We start from the raw sequence: 17,401 nt of genomic DNA on the forward strand, positions 1-17,401 counted from the left end.
CTGGTGTCCAGCCCTTCCTCTCCTGTCGGCCTTAGCCGTGGACATCACAACTGGTATTGCTACGGTCCATCCTGAGACCATGCTTAAGGTGAGACGCCAACAAGAGGAAGGGGAAACTAAAAGGAGTCTGAGTTCTTCAGAACATCACTGAGACTTCAAGTCATGCTAGGAACCACCTTACTTCTAGATTTCTTGTTTGTGAGAAAAGACGTTTCCCATTGAAGTTATTGTAGATGAATTTTTCTGTTACTTGCAGGCAAATATCTTCCTACCTGATCAGGATACTATCTATTTTTTCTCACCTATATTCGATTTTTTATTCAACACTACAAATAAAAAATCTCCCCTTTTTTCAATTATCATAAGCTTTCACTATAAAAAAAAGCTACTTCAGTTTATTATAATGTCTTTAGACAGAGCTATTACATTGTCACACCATCCTTTCGGAGCGTGTGGAGAAAGTTACAGAAATGGCAGACCCCACAACAGTTCCCTTAAGGGAAGGGATATGATGAAGAGATAGCTGCTTTCCACCCCACTACGTTTCATATCCACTCACTTAAACATGCGCCTGCCCCCTTTCCTTCTCTGCTGATAGATTGGACTTCACTTCCCAGCTGTTCCAGGCAGTGCGCTAGCAGCAGAAACTGCAGCTGCCCCTACAACTGGTGGCAGTCTGTAGTCTGGAACCAAGAACGTCTCTATTAGAAGCTGTCGGCAAGATGACAAAGGCCAGATGGGGTGTGGTAGCAGCTACAAGTGAGTGACACATTCACACAGCACTGATGGAACTGGCAGAACCGCACTGAAATATCCATGTCTCCACCCTGAGTCAGCAGCTGGGTCTCCTGGGACGTGTCATCAGCCTGGATTTCACAGATAATAATATAAAACTTAAATGACCCTCCCTCTCGAAGCTGTGAGTCATCCATCAGTTTGGTGGCAGCCAAAAAAACCTCCTAGAGCTCTTCAGATTCTCTGGGGAGCTTGATGGAATGAAAGTTGAAAAGCATTCTTTTGCTACAGCGAACTATTTCTTCCCCCACCCCTTCATCTGCCTGGTCTTCTTGTTCAAGAATTCTGTTACTGTTATCTCTTTGGTTAACTTTTAAGAATCTATATAAATCCAATGTTTATAGTTAGCCAATTTGAGGGAGTGTCACACTTTAATGTAAGGTGAACTAATAATATTGATCTATTATTTTCCTTGTTGGTTAGCTTTGATTCCCCTAACACTGGACTGTGTAAAAATGATATTCAAAATGATCAAAAACTACTCAGTTTTAATGTTTCATTACCAAGGGACTCTACTATTCTCTTAGCGATGCTCTAAAGCCGACTGCCTTTCGAGTGCCTCTATATTTACACCACTCTTTCAGAACGTTGGCAACACCAAGCCCACTCACATGTTCTCTTAAGATCCTGGAGTTTCTCTTACTCTAATCTCTGTTGGAAGATTCTTTTGCTATTCTACCAAGCACAAGCAGCAGCCTCACTTTTTGTGCTTCGATGATTATCTTCTTACCTGCCCTAGATAACTAATTAAATCTATCCTCCCATAGTCCCCTCTACCCGACCTGAACACCAGTCTTGCAGTTCCATTTTCTTTTAATTAAGACTTCTTCTCTCTTGGCATCCACATTTTAATCTTCCTTGTAAACTTGGCTGGCATTTTAGCCCACTATTTCCTTTCCTTGGAAAGTGGTGAGTTTTCATCTCTAATCACAGTAACAAAATGAATTTATTCTATTTACCCTTATCACTGATGATGGCTAGCTTAATTCTATGATAATGGCTTCTAAAAAAAGCCATATAACTGAGAAAAATAGGTTTATCCAACCCAAAGATAGGAGCGGTAAGCATCTTTTGCTTCAGAATCTAAAACCTTCTGAGTTATCAGTGATAGCAGAATACTGGAAAAGTGCTCTTCTCTTTCTAAACATCTTCCAGGACAATTGACTGATCAAAACCACTCCTTCAATTCAGGTCTGGAGCATTCCTCTGTCCGCAAAAGCTTTTAAAGCACACCATTCTAAAGCACCTGGTTCTTGTATCTTCTTAATGGAAACCAAATGCTTCCCCAATAGCCACTAAAATACTTTAGTGCCACTACAAACACAATCTAAGTAATGGATTTTGAACTCCTATTAAGAGACATTTATTATTGTCTTACCCAAATCTTTCTTTATGGGATGACCATACTCTACTCCATTTGTCCTATCTTACCTATTACAACAAATTCTTGAAATACTTACAAAAGGGATCAGACTAAGCTAACCACCTCCACAAGGTAATTGAAAATATAAATATTTTACTTTTGGCTATTTATTTTTGTGGATACTATATCAGATGAAAGAAAGCCTTATATTTCAAAATTATTTTTATATAAAATACCATATTTGAGGTTACCATGCATATCTCTAAAATGTTGTACAACCCTTACTTACATCACCTAATGTCAACTTGAGGATATTAAGATTGAAGGGGTGGAGTCTTGCCTGCCAATCATGCCTCCTTGTGGGCATGGCCTTCTCATGAGGATTCTGGGTACTTCCTCTTTTCCCCTCTGGAGGCGGGCCACACACTCTACTTCATCTTCCTGCTGAGGAGCCACACTTGGAGAGCTGAAGGAGTCATGTGGAGACTCATGCCAGCATTGAGATGCTGCCACCGCCTTTGGATCCACAAGACTTTTTATTCACTAGCCTGTGTTCTTCCTGCATTAGGTATCATTGCATGTGCTATGAGAGTCTGAAGAGGAATTTATGGCCTAGTATCTGACATATGGGTTAATACTGAAATTATAGGCTTGATCTGGACTGAGCTTAGATGTTTTCTCTATATACAATTGCTCTTGATATAAATTTCTCTCTTACACATATGAGTGTCCCTGGACACTCTAGTCAACCTCGTCTAACACACGCTAAAATGAAGCTAACATCATGAATATTAATAAAGACATATTTAAAAGGATGCTCTTAGAACAGACTACTGTTTTCTAATTATATATAAAGCCAAGTTTTAGAGCTTAGCATTTTTAAATATTTTAATAATAAGGATTATGATAAAGTTGATAAAATTAAAATTGACATCATAAAAGGTATCAAAATTACTGTGTAGTAGACTTCTTTAAAATGAATAATCCAGTGGAAATTCAAAATACATATCCATAACTACTTGATATCTCTGAATTATCGTGTCTATAAGAAATATATTGAGACTTAAACATTAGTTTTATTTTTATCTCACCTGATTCCTAAGGGATATGTTTTATATCCCAAAGTTAAAGATATTTTACCTTAAGACCAGTTTTCAGAATCTGCATTTCCGCAAAGACAGTAAATATAGACTTTAGCAAAAGACTAAAGTCGTGAAATAATCTTTAAAATGAACACAATTAACTCTTACTTTGTTGTTTTTGTTAGGTGCCATCAAATCTGTTCTAACTCATGTCAGCCCCATGCCAACAATCCTCACAATGGATTGTGTGTTTAAGCCCATTGCTGCGGCCACTGTGTCAATCCATTTTATTGAGGGGCTTCCTCTTTTTGCTGCCCCTCTAACTTACCAAGCACAATTGTCCTCCAAAAACTGGTCTCTCCTGGCAACATTTCCATAGTTTATGAGACAAAATCTCACCATCCTTGCCCTAAGGAGCATTCTGGCTGTACTTCTTCCAAAATAGATTCATTACATCATACCCTCCCTTCAATTATTATTTACTCCACAATGCATGTCTAGCTATTCCTCATTAGCTATAAATAAAATAAATAAGATAAGGCGGGGGGGGGGGTGTAATTTCTGTTGTTTGTTTGCTTGTTTTGTTTTGTGTTTTTAATGTACCCCTGGGAACATCACTGTTAGCACAAAACCCCCCAGCTCTCCTGCTATGGTCCAGAAAGATGTGCTCCCTGAAGCAATATGCTCATCTACAGAACCGAAAAGTTTCAATTTGGTACTAAGTAAATCAACAAAGACTTCTCCCTCCTAGGACAAGAACTGCCAGTTCAGTAAAGGAAACACAGGATTACTGCATAGTAGTCTTAATTAATACCATGGACCCTCAAGAGGCAGAGAGTCATAATGTGGTGTGATAGGAATTTACACAAAGACTGTATCATGTTCATCATACTTTTCCCAGTATTTAGAGAGCTACCCCGGAACTCCTCATCTTCAGTTAAGAATGGCTGTGTGGAGGCAGCTATAGAATGTGGCTGACTGCTGCTATACAGTACAAGAAAGGCAATTTCCCGCTTCTTCAATCCTCCATAGCATGCTCTCATAATGGAATGTGTGTTCTACTGTTTGGAGTTATTTTGAGAATGAATGTATCACCTATTCCTTCCCCCACCCAGGAACTGCAGCCCCTGTAAGACTAAAACCATATTTTATGCATCTTTATGTCTCAGAGTGATTTCTGGCACTTTGTAAAACTTTAGTATACTTCTGTTACAGAACAGAAGACTAGAATAATTTCATCTGACTCCTTCCATGTCAACACAACAAAAACTAATGAATTGCTGGCCAGTCAAACTATTATTTTTAACCATATCTGCCTTCAAGATAAATGTATACGTGATTGAGCTGTAGCAATCCAAAAAATGACACTGAAACAAATGGATTGGTCACGCTTGGGGTCCAAGTTATCCACGCTGTATTAAAACGCTCTGACTGTGCCGCAGCTGTAGGCGAAGCATACAGTGAGGACTATTGGTGTCTCACTGTGAAAAGATAAAGAAATATAACAGTCCTTCAAATTATGGATTATGGAATACAAATGATGCACTTCAAAAAACAGTGGGGTCAGTTGACGAATCTGCTCCTAACTTTATCAAAGTCAAAGCAAAGTCTTATTGCTGCATCATTAAAAGAGAGATCCTCTTCTCCAGATGGTGGGCTCTCATGGCTTCATCTTGCGTTTTCCCAAAGCGATGTTATTTGAGGGGAAAACTCCACCATCCAATGCAACGCATACGGTCGTTGCCTTGTAACGCGGCTTCCTTTCCTTTAAAATAATCACAAGCTGTGTCTCTAGTCAGAAAAAAATCACTGAGAGCAATGTTGCAAAAAGTAGCTTGCTGTAACTGATCCCCCATGGAGCCAGTGTCAGTAAGATTCTTGGGCAGGGAGTGAGGACAAGACACGCACAGTGGGGCTGCACAGAGACGCACTCAGCGGATGCTCCTTATTCTTAAATTTCAGAATATTAAAAGGAAGAACCCCAAACAGCCCTCATCACATGACCCTGGTTTCTGTCTAACTGCACCGCTCTATGATGAAGTTCATCAGCATGCTATTTCCGTGCCACTGGAGAAGAAGTCGGACAAGACACAGATACAACTGAAGAACCAACTTTGAAAGCGTGGTCAGGGTTCCCAGCCTTCCCTGTGGCATTCCTACTTCAGGCAGGACAGGCCTTTATTAATTCTAGGTTTCATGGCTCCCATAAAACAATTTCAAGTAAACAGGAAATGGCAAATAACTTGATATCAATCACTTACACTTTTGCTAAACGCCATCTACACAACTATGTGGATTTGCCGTGACTGACTTCCATTCCCTCACTCATAGACCAGTGCCCTCTTGAACCCTGCGCTGACTCAAGCGGATGGAGCAGATTTGATGGCAGAGAGTCCAGAAGGCTCTCACACTGGATGCTTAACGCTTGTTGTGAAGGTTCTTCTCCTCCAGCTACTTTAGGGGACACCAAGGGCTGAGTCAGGAGAGATGGGAGACTGTATTCTCAGCTGCCTCTGGCCTCTGGGGAGCATCGGCCCTAAATGCAGCTGCTGAACGAGGGGAAGGCTGCCAAAGCTCACAGATACTCAAAGAGGCAGAAGAAGCCCCAAGACCAGGAGTTTCCAATGGTCTCCACCAGAGACTGGAATTACTGAACAGCTCAGACCCGTCCCTACTGGCCTTCTGGCAACACACCTTCCTCCTACAACCCTCCACAATTCTGTAAGGAGCATCAAAATTTTCATGTAAAAATTGTATTAACGTTTAGTTTCTTTTCCAGGAACTTTTTGAAGCCACCTCAGATATACTGAGATTTAGGCAATTCTCATGTCTGTCTCGTCATGATTCCAAGACTGCTTGCCTTAAAAATAAGTAGGATGCTACCCACCATCAACTGAATATGGGTGCTGTGAAAGGTTTTGCTGAGATAGTAACAGAAAAGTTGTCAGTTCTTACCAACCCACAAAAGAATGACCTGGCAAACCACTCCTATAAAGATAACTGCCAAGTAAACCCCACGGATAAGCTCTACTTGATAACCTAACACACTGGCTAGCCATGAGTTAAGGGCAGACCTCACACAGATCGCAGATATTATTAGCCTCAGCTAAATACCAGGCACATACTCTATAGCATAAGACCAAAAGGTGTTGCTATTTAAGTACCTTCAGCAGTCCCAGAGGTGAGGTTGGTAGTCATGCTTTTCATTGATGCTTTATAAAAACCAAACATAGTGCCATCGAATCAACTCTGACTAGTAGTCAGGTTCCATGGGTTTGAGAGACTGTCGCTGTTTACAGTAGTGGAAAGCTCAGTCTCTCCCCCATGGGGCGGCTGGTGGATTTGAATTGCTGACCACATGGATTACAGCCCAACTTGTAACCACTACACCATGAGCATCATCAAATTTACATAAGGAGTTTTTATTCTGTATTATAGGGAAAGTCACAGTCATAATACCAAATTGCTACATGGGAAGACAGCAATGACGAATGACGATGCCAGCTTTGTTTGGGTTATTGGGGTTTTTCCCCCCCAGAAATTCAACATACATAAAAATGTACCTCCCAAATAAGCAGACTCTGTAAGGCACACACAGATATTTCTAGTCTTCAGCTACAGTATGTGTACTGCAATGGCAACACTCTTTAGAAGTCCAAGTTCGCTAAGTTAAGCCATACGTAGAGTGATGCTTTCTATTGCATCCATTGCAGAAATAACAGCCATACTACCTGCAGGTAAAGAGTTCCTAATCTGTTTATCAAGCAAGGGTCAAAGGACTTAAATGCAAAAAAAGAAAGCGAAAAGAAGACTTTAAAAAAAAATTCTAAACAAACCCAGTAGTCACATATTTTATGCTAATTGTATCAAAACAAGGAGAGGCTAAGGAACATGCTAAAGTTATGAAATTAATATATGGCTGTAGCAGAATTCAAATCCAAAGTTGTTGGTATCTACAGTTACTAATCTTAACCTTTGCATCACAAATAACGCGATACTATTTTAAATTTATATTTCCCACTTAGATTCTGGGAGAAATCAGATATTTCTGTGTTCATTTTGCCTGTCATGTAGCTAATATTCATTGCTATATATTTGAGAGTAAAACATTTTATATAAACATGTATAATACACCTATGTACAGCCTAAGACTAAAGTCCAAGGGTGAAGTTAAACATTAACTCTCATGACCCCCGTCTATGAGCAGAGCAGAAAACAACGGGGGAAGTTCTACTTCGACAGCCTCCTTGCAGCCGCTTATCCTCATAATGCAGGGAAGTACGGTGGTCAATCGAGACGTTCCAGGCTGCATTTATAATTTAGGTACCACGCCTTGTCATGTCTAGTAGTTGCCACTTCTGAGCACGGTACGTGTTCACTGTCTGTCTACACATTCGTGTTTCCAGTGAGTCCATACAATGGGTCTAAAAAGCAAATGTTCCTTCTTTTCTTCAGTTAACAATTTTAAAGCCTCTATTAAAATGTAAAACTCCACAGATACTCTGAGCTGTTTGTGCCCATGAATAAAATGAAGACAGAAGGTAAAATGGATTTAGCTAGTATTTCTAGATTATCTGCATGTATGCGTCGATAGAGAAGATGTCAAGGCAAACCTACCTTTGGTCCAGACTCAGACCTGGGCTAATCAAATAATGCTCATGACCTGCCAATCGCTTCTTGATTTCTGAGAGGATGCAATCAAGATGTTATCACTGATGTTTCTAACAATAACACCTCTTGTCATGCATACCCATTCCAATTCGTAGCAATCCTGCAGGCCAGAAGAGAACTATCCCCGGGTGTATAAGACGGAAATCTTAATGGAAGCAGACTGGTGCATCATTCCCCAAGGAGCAGCTGGAAGATTTGAACTGGCCACCTTTCAGTTAGCACCCGAGCATGTAACTACAAGAACTCCTTCTACAAATAATGATAACTAACAATGTTGTGAAACATTACACTTTCTTAAGAACTTTAATTAACTCACAACATGCTTGTGAGCATAAATGGAATAAGTAGAGAGCACCTCCTTCCATTTCACATCTGAGTAAAGTAAGTCACATATAAGATGAATGACTCACCCCAAGTCACACATTTATTTCATGCAGAATCACAGCTAACATGGATGAAAAGCTTGAATAATTTGCATAATAATTATTCTAGTTCACTGAGAGGTCAAACTAAAAGATGTTAAGAAAAATAGTGAAAGGCTCTAGTGGTAATTCAGTGATAATTATTATACTGGTTTTAAAGGGTAAGAGGAGTTCCCTCGTTGACTCTTTTTATGGTACCCCATGAAAAAAATAAGTAAATAAAATGGAAACTTTTTCAAGAATTATTTGAGTGCTCACTATGTGCCAAGCATGCTTCTAGAGTCTCTCGAAAATACCTTGGTGTATTCAGTAATTAAACAGGCAAAACCTATAATATCATAAAGCCTACCCTCTAGTTAATTGACAGCATGGTAATGAGTAAATAATCTTGTGTTTTAAAAGATAATAAGCACTAAAGAATAAAAAGGAAAAGTGGCGTGCATAAGGAGGATCAGATGGGAGGCGGATAAGTTGCAGTCCTTATTAGGCCAGTCCGGGTCAGCCTCCGTGCCCCACTGTCATCAGGTGGTTTCCACTCCCAGAGTGGAGCTGCCCGGGCAGGGGTCCCAGACTATACATCTTTAAAGAAACAGGCAGTCTCACCCTCCTTGTGACCTTGCAGTCATCAACGGCAGGCGTAACCCCACTTGGCTACCACAGCTCTGTAGGCCTCATGGAGAAGCTGAGCTCTGTGGATATCTGGGTAAAGAGAACAGTCAAGCCAAAAAATATCCGAAGATTTTGCTGGCTAAACAGGTGTGTTTAAGAACAGCAGGGAAGCCAATGTGATTGAAGCAGGGTTAGCAAGAGAGAAAGTTGTGGGAGGTGAGTTCGGAGAAGGACTGTAGAGTCAGGTGATGTAGGGACTTGGAGAAACTGGCATGCCATTGCTCAAATAAGATTTGGGGCAGCAACGTGGCGTGTTCCCACTTAAATTTTAAAGAGAATGTATTATTAATTATTGCTATTATTAATTATTAAATACTTTAACATTTAATCACCCAATGCATTGCATAATCTTAGCCATATACATGAATCTCAATTATCCCTGCAAAAATCCCAAACTAAAGCTATCAAATATGTATTGCTATCACATGAATTCACACACAGTGATTGCATGTGTTATTGAGATGAACTGTTCAATGGGGTTTTCTTGTTATGACCTGGAGAGAAGCAGACTGCCAGGCCTTTCTGCTGCATGCCACTGGAGAGGTTCAAGGGCTCACCTGTATTTTGGTAGTCCAGAGCAAATTGTGTGCAGCAGCCAGTCACCGTTATTTACCACCCACTTCTACCAAAAAGGTGCTGTTGGTCTTAGTTTCCCAAAGACAATATCAAGGTTCAGAAGCCCTATCCACGTAGCTTGTCTTGGTTAAGAGAATGCACAAACCCAATGGTCATCAACTTTATACCAACTCATGGCAACTCTGGGCATGTCAGAGTAGAATGGTGCCCCCTAGAGTATTCTATGTGATTTTTCAGACGTAGATTGCCAGGCCTTTCTTCTCGGGTTCCTCTAGGTGGTTTGTAATCTTCCATTTTTTTATTGGTACCTTAGCACATTAGCCATTTGCACCATTCAAGAGTAGGGTTAGATGTGTTGTTGGAGCCAATTCCTACCCATAACAACCCTACGCCCAACAGAACCCAACGTTGCACGGGCCTCGCCACCCTCCCAAGTGTTCCTATGGCTGAGCCATTGTTGCAGCCAGTGTGTCGATCCATCTCATTGAGGACAAGATACATTAAGGAGTAACCCAAAATCAAGCTCATTGCCATCGTGAAAGCCAGGAAAAAATGGACATATTTTTCCTAACACCTAATCAACAACTCATCTTTCCTAAATACTCGTTTATTTTAAATTAATAAAGAAATAGTTATTCATTGAGATGATGAACATAAATCAATCAATAGAGATGTCCAGTTTGATATATTGGATTGAATCATTTGCTTTGTCTTGTAGATTTCATGAATGTAATTATCGAGGTATGGTTCCTCAACTTTCCCTTTGAAATGCCATGTAAAATAAAAACTAATTTGGGATGCAGAAATAATAATAATAGTTCACATATGTAATGATGTATTTGATGGTTTGGGGAAGCCTTTTATTTAGTCACAGTTTTTAACTTTACTACATGCTAGTCACATTGCTAAATTATGTGCATATATCATCACAGTTAATAGTCATCAAACTAAGATAGTAACTCAGCACTATCTAGGACAAATGTAGTCCCAAAGATACTAGATATCAAAAAGTCTTGTAACTGTTAAGTTAGTACCAGAGCAGGGATTTTGCCTAAATCTCCACAACCTAAAGGTAAATTCCCATCATTAAGCCATACTGCCTCTCTGCAGCATGCCACCCCAACAGCAAACTGTCAGCCAAGTATAAGTGGCCCTTTTTACATATGATTAACTCATCCTAGAAAAGTTAATCAAGAAATCAACTTTTGGGAGGGGGGAGGGGGAGCACACGATATGCAAATCAATACTGAGTTACTAGGAGAACAAAGGATTTATGGTACACTGTAGCCTCAAAGAGTTTACAATCATGTTGCAGTAAAAAGAGACTCATCAAAATGGCAAAAAATGGATGAGGGGCGATGGAGGATGATGTAAGATATGGGAAAATAATCTATAACTTACCAAGTGTTCATGAGGGAGGGCGGGTGGGGGAAGGAGGGGGAAGAAATGGAGAGCTGATATCAGGGACTCAAGTGGGAAGAGAATGCTTTGAAAATGATGATGGCGGCATATGTGCACATGTTCTAGACACATTGGAGGCATGTATGGATTGTGATGAGATGTAAGAACCCCCAATAAAAGTATTTAAAAACAAACAGGCAAACAAAAATGGTAATAAATACTACAACACACCACACAATAAGTATCAAATGAGACAGAGCCAACGAGTGCTAACGATATTCATCAGAGAGATAAACCAGTAGTGCTTCAATTTCATCAGAAAAATATTCTCACTTAAAAGGACTGATGCTGATGGGAAAGGTAGACTTTATGAAAAGAAGAAGTCAAGATCTGAATGAATTATGAAGAGGAAACAAATAGATGAATTAGAGCTGACTTATAGACAGATCACAGATTAAACCTTGTTTATTTATAGAGTAGAAATCCAGAACTGCTAGCATAGGACACTTGCTCTGAACATGAAATTCTTGTTTCTTTCATTCTCTCAGCAACCCCATAAGGTAGTAAAGTAGGTGTAGTATGGCCACAAAAGAAACGCACAAACGCAGCCTGGTATGTGTAGATGGAACAGAAACGCCAACGTATTGGCCTCTAAATGATGTGTGCCTTCTACTACCCCTTTGCCACCATCTGCCAAAGGCAACGGGGAAAGAGCCACCATGATTACATGACCAAGAGAAGACAGGGTCCCTTGAAAAATAGCATGATATTCAAAGAAGATTAATCTGACTGTGAGATATTCAACCTTAATATATCCAGTAATTTGAGGATTAGAGAAGAAAAAAGGGCACTCTGTCTAAAGATTAACCCAAATAAACAAGATAATGAGGACCTTATATGAGTGCTGACAAGCGGAAATAAAAGGAGAAAAACAATATTACATAAGAAGTACAGGATATTAATAAGAATACCTAGGTCCTTCCCAATATGTAACCATATAAACAGAGTATAAATATTCATCTTAAAACGTTAAAGAGATAAAAATCTTCAAGCTCAAATATTTTAAGAGTTTTGGACCACATATTATTTATTTTAAAATAACAAGAGCTATGGCTTAGGGAAAGATTTGCTTTAGTTCAGTCTACCTCTGAAGCTAACCATCATAAATTATAGCAAACTTATACTTGACACACTTAACACAAGTTTGGCATTAGCTTATTGCCACATATTCTAACATGGAAGATAATTCCTTACACCCAAGCCTCTTTAGCATATTAATTACTAAGGGGATATTCTTTTTTGTTTTACTTTTATAACTATATATGCTTTGATGAAATGTGTCATATTTGTAAACGTTATTCCTCTGTAAGGCTTTTCTCTTAAAATTCTAAGTACCAATTTGCCACCCAGGGATTAAAATAAAAAACTAATAGTTATTAAATGGAATGTTATTAAACAACAATTTGGATTTCATCAAAGTATTTTGACCCCTGGTTATTTCCAACCATGTAATGGCAGAGAAATAAACAGAATTAAAATCTAGCTATATTTTTCAAATAAAAATTTTACAACATCCAAGCATTTAGTAAATTTAACTCTTTCAAATAACTGAATAATGCAAAGTTTCCAATCTGGAAATGACCAGGTTAACAACATACACCTTTGGTTAACATCAAATTTTCAACAAATTCGCCTTAATTTTTGATTAACTGTTAAACTTAAAACTAATAAATGTGATAGCTGAATGCATGAATCTATGTGTGTCTGTATATGTATCATATTAGAACTGATGAGTAATATTTTGACTGCGAATCTTTTTAGGATTTGACACTTATGCTTATATCTTAGCTACTTGAACTTCTTACTACCACCTAGCTACAATGAAAGGTAATTAAAACTTAATCTATTTGTCAAGACTAATTCCCATTACCTTTATAAACATAGGTTTGCTTTTCTGTGTTGAAAACAAATGTTTTCCAATGAAACTGTGCCATAACCCAATACATTTAGACCCACAGCGATGTGTAGTCGCTTTGAAATATTAAAGGATATCAAATAGAAATATTATATATTACAAATAATTATTATCACATTATAATCCTAACAAACATATTGGTTGAAATGCATCACAGATACTTTTCCTTTTCTATTCATTTTTTTAGTACATAAATTTCTGCATATCTACACTGGCATAAACACTGTCATCTGTAATATAGGGTGGAAGGAAACAGTGACACTAGAGTATCAAACCTGCTCAATCCTGTTAGATTTTAACATGCTCAAAGTTTGACAAACTTCAGACATTAAAATGATAAATTTCAAAACTACTGATTCAGGAAGTGTGGCCCATATGACTTCAGGCATGCTATAAAATATATGTTAAGTGCACTATGTGTAGAACTTAAATTATGCTTGTTTTATATTCCTTAATTTGTTATCTGATTTTTAAATACATACAAATGCATTCATACATCAAACATATTAAGGTGTGAACCTAATCTGAAATTTCGCAGGCACTATTTTGTGAGCTCCAAAGAGGCGAGAGTGTTTTACCTCCTAGCCCTGGTCGAAGCCGATTATCGTAACCATCCAGAAGTCTGTCTAGAATTCTTGTAAAGATGGTAATGTTATTTTTAGCTTCGTCTTCTTGGATGTTAGCCAGCACCAACCTAAACAGACAATTTTACAAACTGAAACAGATATATAAGTGTGTTTTGCAAGTGCCAACATGCCCATCTTCCTTCAATTTGATTTTAAGGTTCTCTAATCTGCTAGTGTCCCCCATTTTTTCTCCTGTCTCTGTAAATATCAGTGTATCTGTTGGAAAGGTAAACATGCTGTTGAAATGGATGCTAAATATTAGATGATCAGAAAGTTTGATGACAATAGCATTTAAGATTTCTACCACTTAGCATTCTGCATGCACTACTCATTTCTATGAGTCATTCCCCAGAATAGAAGATAATTGTAGATTATCACATGTAGATACAATTAGTAATGTTACTCTCCAGTTAGAAAGGTACAATAATCAAAGGGACTCATGAAATAATTCTTTAATGATTTGTATATTAACTGGAAAATAAATTGCCTACATGGATGTATATAATTCCTCTGTATTCCTCCTAATTGCCTTCATTTTCCTCTTAAACCAAGAATATTTCCTTACTTTGGATATACCTCCACCCAATGGCCAAGTGCATTATAGACATCAGGGAAACTCCATTGGCCTTAAGCCAAGCTTCACTGATGCTGCCAGGGAGGCAGGGAGACAGAGGTGGGCTCTGACTGGATCAGCAACACACACACAGCTGCAGCAGCCTTGCAGGGCAGTCAGTCCCTTCTGATTGATCTCCAAGGAGAGAGATCAGGGACTGCATAAAGATTAAAACGCTCAGCCATGTTTTATGTGATATATTTGTAGGAAGAACAACTGGTCTTAAATATCCACCAAAAAATGGTGACAAACAGTGATTATTCATCCTATGATTTCTCTTTCACAACGCCAGAGACCTGATTCCTGACATCCAGCAATCTGATATAGAGGATTGTGTGTAAAACAGAATATCCTCTTACACTGCCATCCTTTCCCACAAAAGTTCAGGGATAGAAATGATTACCCCCCAAAGACTCAATTATATAATATAATAAAATACTGAGTTTTAGCTCTGCTGGTTCAATATAGAACAGAAAACAAGTGGAAAGATATATGGGCAAGCACTGAGGATTTTCACTGATTATGGATGTATCATGACTTTTTCACATCTTTCAAGTTCAAAGATTATGTGTGACTGCAATTTGATCAAGGTGTATTATGTAAAAATGGATAGTCTGATTAAATTTACATAATTCCAGAACCAGTAGATAACACTACTCTTAATTCATCAATACACTAATAACCAACTCCAAACAAATCTTGCTCTTAGAGCAGAGAAACATTACAACATTGATATAAAGATAAAAATTGTGTGTTATGTATGTAAATTAGTTCATACCTTCTAGGCAGAGAAGCATCTATACTGCCTAATTAATCAAATTGTAAAAACTATCACTAGGGTTGTCATGAAGTTCAACACAGATTTTTCACTCAGAACTGGTTTTAAATTACATATCATATTTTCCTTATAAAAATTGTATTTTCTAATTTTAATAAAGTAGTTAAAGAAGTAGTTGTTTTCTAATTTTGATAAAATAAGGTTTATAAAGAGATTTCTTCTCAATTCTAGGAAATAGTGCTTCCATGTATTGGCAACAGTGCTTCCATGTATTGGCAATTACTTAGGCAAAGAAATGAAAACATTAAAAGCAAATAAAGGTCTAATAAAGTAAATAATTGGTTACACAGAAAGGGTTATGAAGCTAGTGTTTTAAGTTATGTTATTTTGAAAATAATTCCCTTAAGGCATGGAATAAGATCTGTCTATTTAAGGTATCAAGGTAAAAATAGAACTAGACAACAAACAAGATAAATATATCGAGGGAAATAAACATTAATCGCATATGTGTAGGAGCAGGGAAAGCAAAAAACGATGTTTTAAACAGTTAATTTTTATAATAGTGAGAATTTTAGGAATAAATGTATCTCATTAACATAAAAAGTTGAGTAATAAATGAAGTCTTTGTTTTAATGTTTGTGATTGTGAAGCTGTATACTACCTCCACCTAGAGGTTTAAGACTCACACACATTTGGGTTTTTTCTAGATTGGATAAGAGAACCAAGATTTAAAAAAAGGTTTGAGGCAAAAATGTAAAGTTAACACTCACATAATTTAAGCTTGTACTTTTCTGGTTGGCTTCAAGGAAAACTGTTTAACTTAACAACTTAAATTCCTCGTGAGAAGTATCCCACTCAAAGGAAATACTGTCCTTTCAGAGGAATTATTCAATTTTTTGGCTTGGTTTAATTTACAATCATGTTTCGCCTCCCTTTCCTACCTTATCATTGTGAACAAGTTGCAAAGAACTTTTTACAGGCTCTACTACATTGCATGTCAGGCTTCTGTTGCAACCCTGATCATTAGATCGAAATTCATCAAAATAACCCAGACTCCCAAAAGCCAGCACGAAGATGATGAAAGGCAAAAAACACACACTGACTCTGAATTAAAATCACCAAAAAGAATAAACATCTCACCTGGCTGGGTCCCCCACCAAGAGAGCCACAAGCAGCAATGGCACATTGTGAATGCTCCATTTCGTCTTCATTCCTGTGTTATTTTTTATTGGGTTTTTTTTTTCTTTTGTAAAACCTTGAAAGAAAAAGGAAAGATAGGTAAAATTACATCCAGTTCCCACTATTCCAGTAGCCCAAAGATTTTCAAAGGAGAAAATCTAGTTTTCAGAAGAGAACTAGAGTTAAAGCTATGGAGATTACACCAGAAAGTGAGGGTAGGGTGTAAGGATTGGAGGAAGGGATGAGTAAGTGTGTGTGTGTGTGCTTTCTTTTGGACAGCAAGATGACCAAGTATGCAGACTTTGCTCTGCCAGGAACTTCCTTTGACCCCATGACCAGCAAACACTGTTGTGTGCACACATACCACAACACTAAGGACCCTAAGTGGATAGAGGAGCTGGAACAGGAAGCCCGGTGTGGATAAGGAAGGGGGTGGGGAGAGTGGAAAGGGGGAGGAGAGATGCGTACCTAATGCTACAACCTTCTCCACTAAGACCACCCCCCACCCCACCCCGGCAACCACAGCCAAAAGGCGAAAAAAAAGCAAGAGGCAAGCAGCCCACTTTGTCAAGGATTCTTCTTTTCATTACAGTGTTCTGCAGCTCTCGCGTCTTCACTTCTTCACTGGTTCCGAAATCAAATCCAATCAAATGAGCCCCTTTCCTGCCCACCCACAGTGACCAAGACCCCGTCTGGTCTGGGAGCTAGCCCGGTTTGACAGCCGCCCCGAGCAGGGGACCGCAGACCGAGAAGGAGCGGGAGGCTAGCGGATCAAAGCCCGGGCGGCCAGGCGGGCAGCGGCAGCCGCGGCGTGCAAAGTTGGGCGCAATCAAAGAGCGAGGCTCCGGGGCTGCCAGCCGGGCGTCTGGGCTCCTATTGTAGTTGCAAATAGGCTGCTGGGGATGCGTGTGGACACGATGCTTTTGAATGGGCTCCTGAAGACCCGGGGGGCGGGAGGGCGACTTGACCCTCCCGGGTTTCCAGGAAGCTCCGGCGAGCGCGTGGGGTCGAGGGAGAGGAGCCCTGCACCAGGGGCGAAGACAAACAGAAATGGTCCCCGTGTTGGGACCCGCGCGCGCGCCCCTACCTGAAGCAGCGAGGCGATGTCGGTGGTTCTTCCTTTTGCCGTGATCTTGAGGAGATGGGAAACTTGCGAGAGGTGAGAGAGAATGAGAGAGATGAGAGAGAGGGAGAGAGGGAGAAAAGAGAGAGAGAGAGACTGCAGCTGCCGCCCCGGAGCTAGCGGGGAGC

The 17,401-nt window shown here is 39.2% G+C and overlaps 1 protein-coding gene across 1 annotated transcript in view; it reads right to left on the reverse strand.

Moving 5' to 3' along the window:
• Window positions 1–17,388, reverse strand: part of GABRA2 (gamma-aminobutyric acid type A receptor subunit alpha2) — a 212,306-nt gene extending 194,918 nt beyond the window's left edge. The window contains exons 1-3 of the mRNA XM_004706269.2: window positions 17,238–17,388; window positions 16,112–16,226; window positions 13,533–13,648 (exon numbers count right to left, since the gene is read on the reverse strand). Of these exons, the coding sequence (XP_004706326.1) occupies window positions 13,533–13,648; window positions 16,112–16,182 (187 nt within the window). The 5' untranslated portion in view covers window positions 16,183–16,226; window positions 17,238–17,388. The remainder of the gene's footprint in view (window positions 1–13,532; window positions 13,649–16,111; window positions 16,227–17,237) is intronic.
• Between the last annotated feature and the right edge of the window lie 13 nt (window positions 17,389–17,401).

This window comes from Echinops telfairi, unplaced genomic scaffold, assembly GCF_000313985.2.
Source record: "Echinops telfairi isolate 266 unplaced genomic scaffold, ASM31398v2 ScPeMD7_7468;HRSCAF=8506_0, whole genome shotgun sequence".
Taxonomy (NCBI): domain Eukaryota; kingdom Metazoa; phylum Chordata; class Mammalia; order Afrosoricida; family Tenrecidae; genus Echinops; species Echinops telfairi.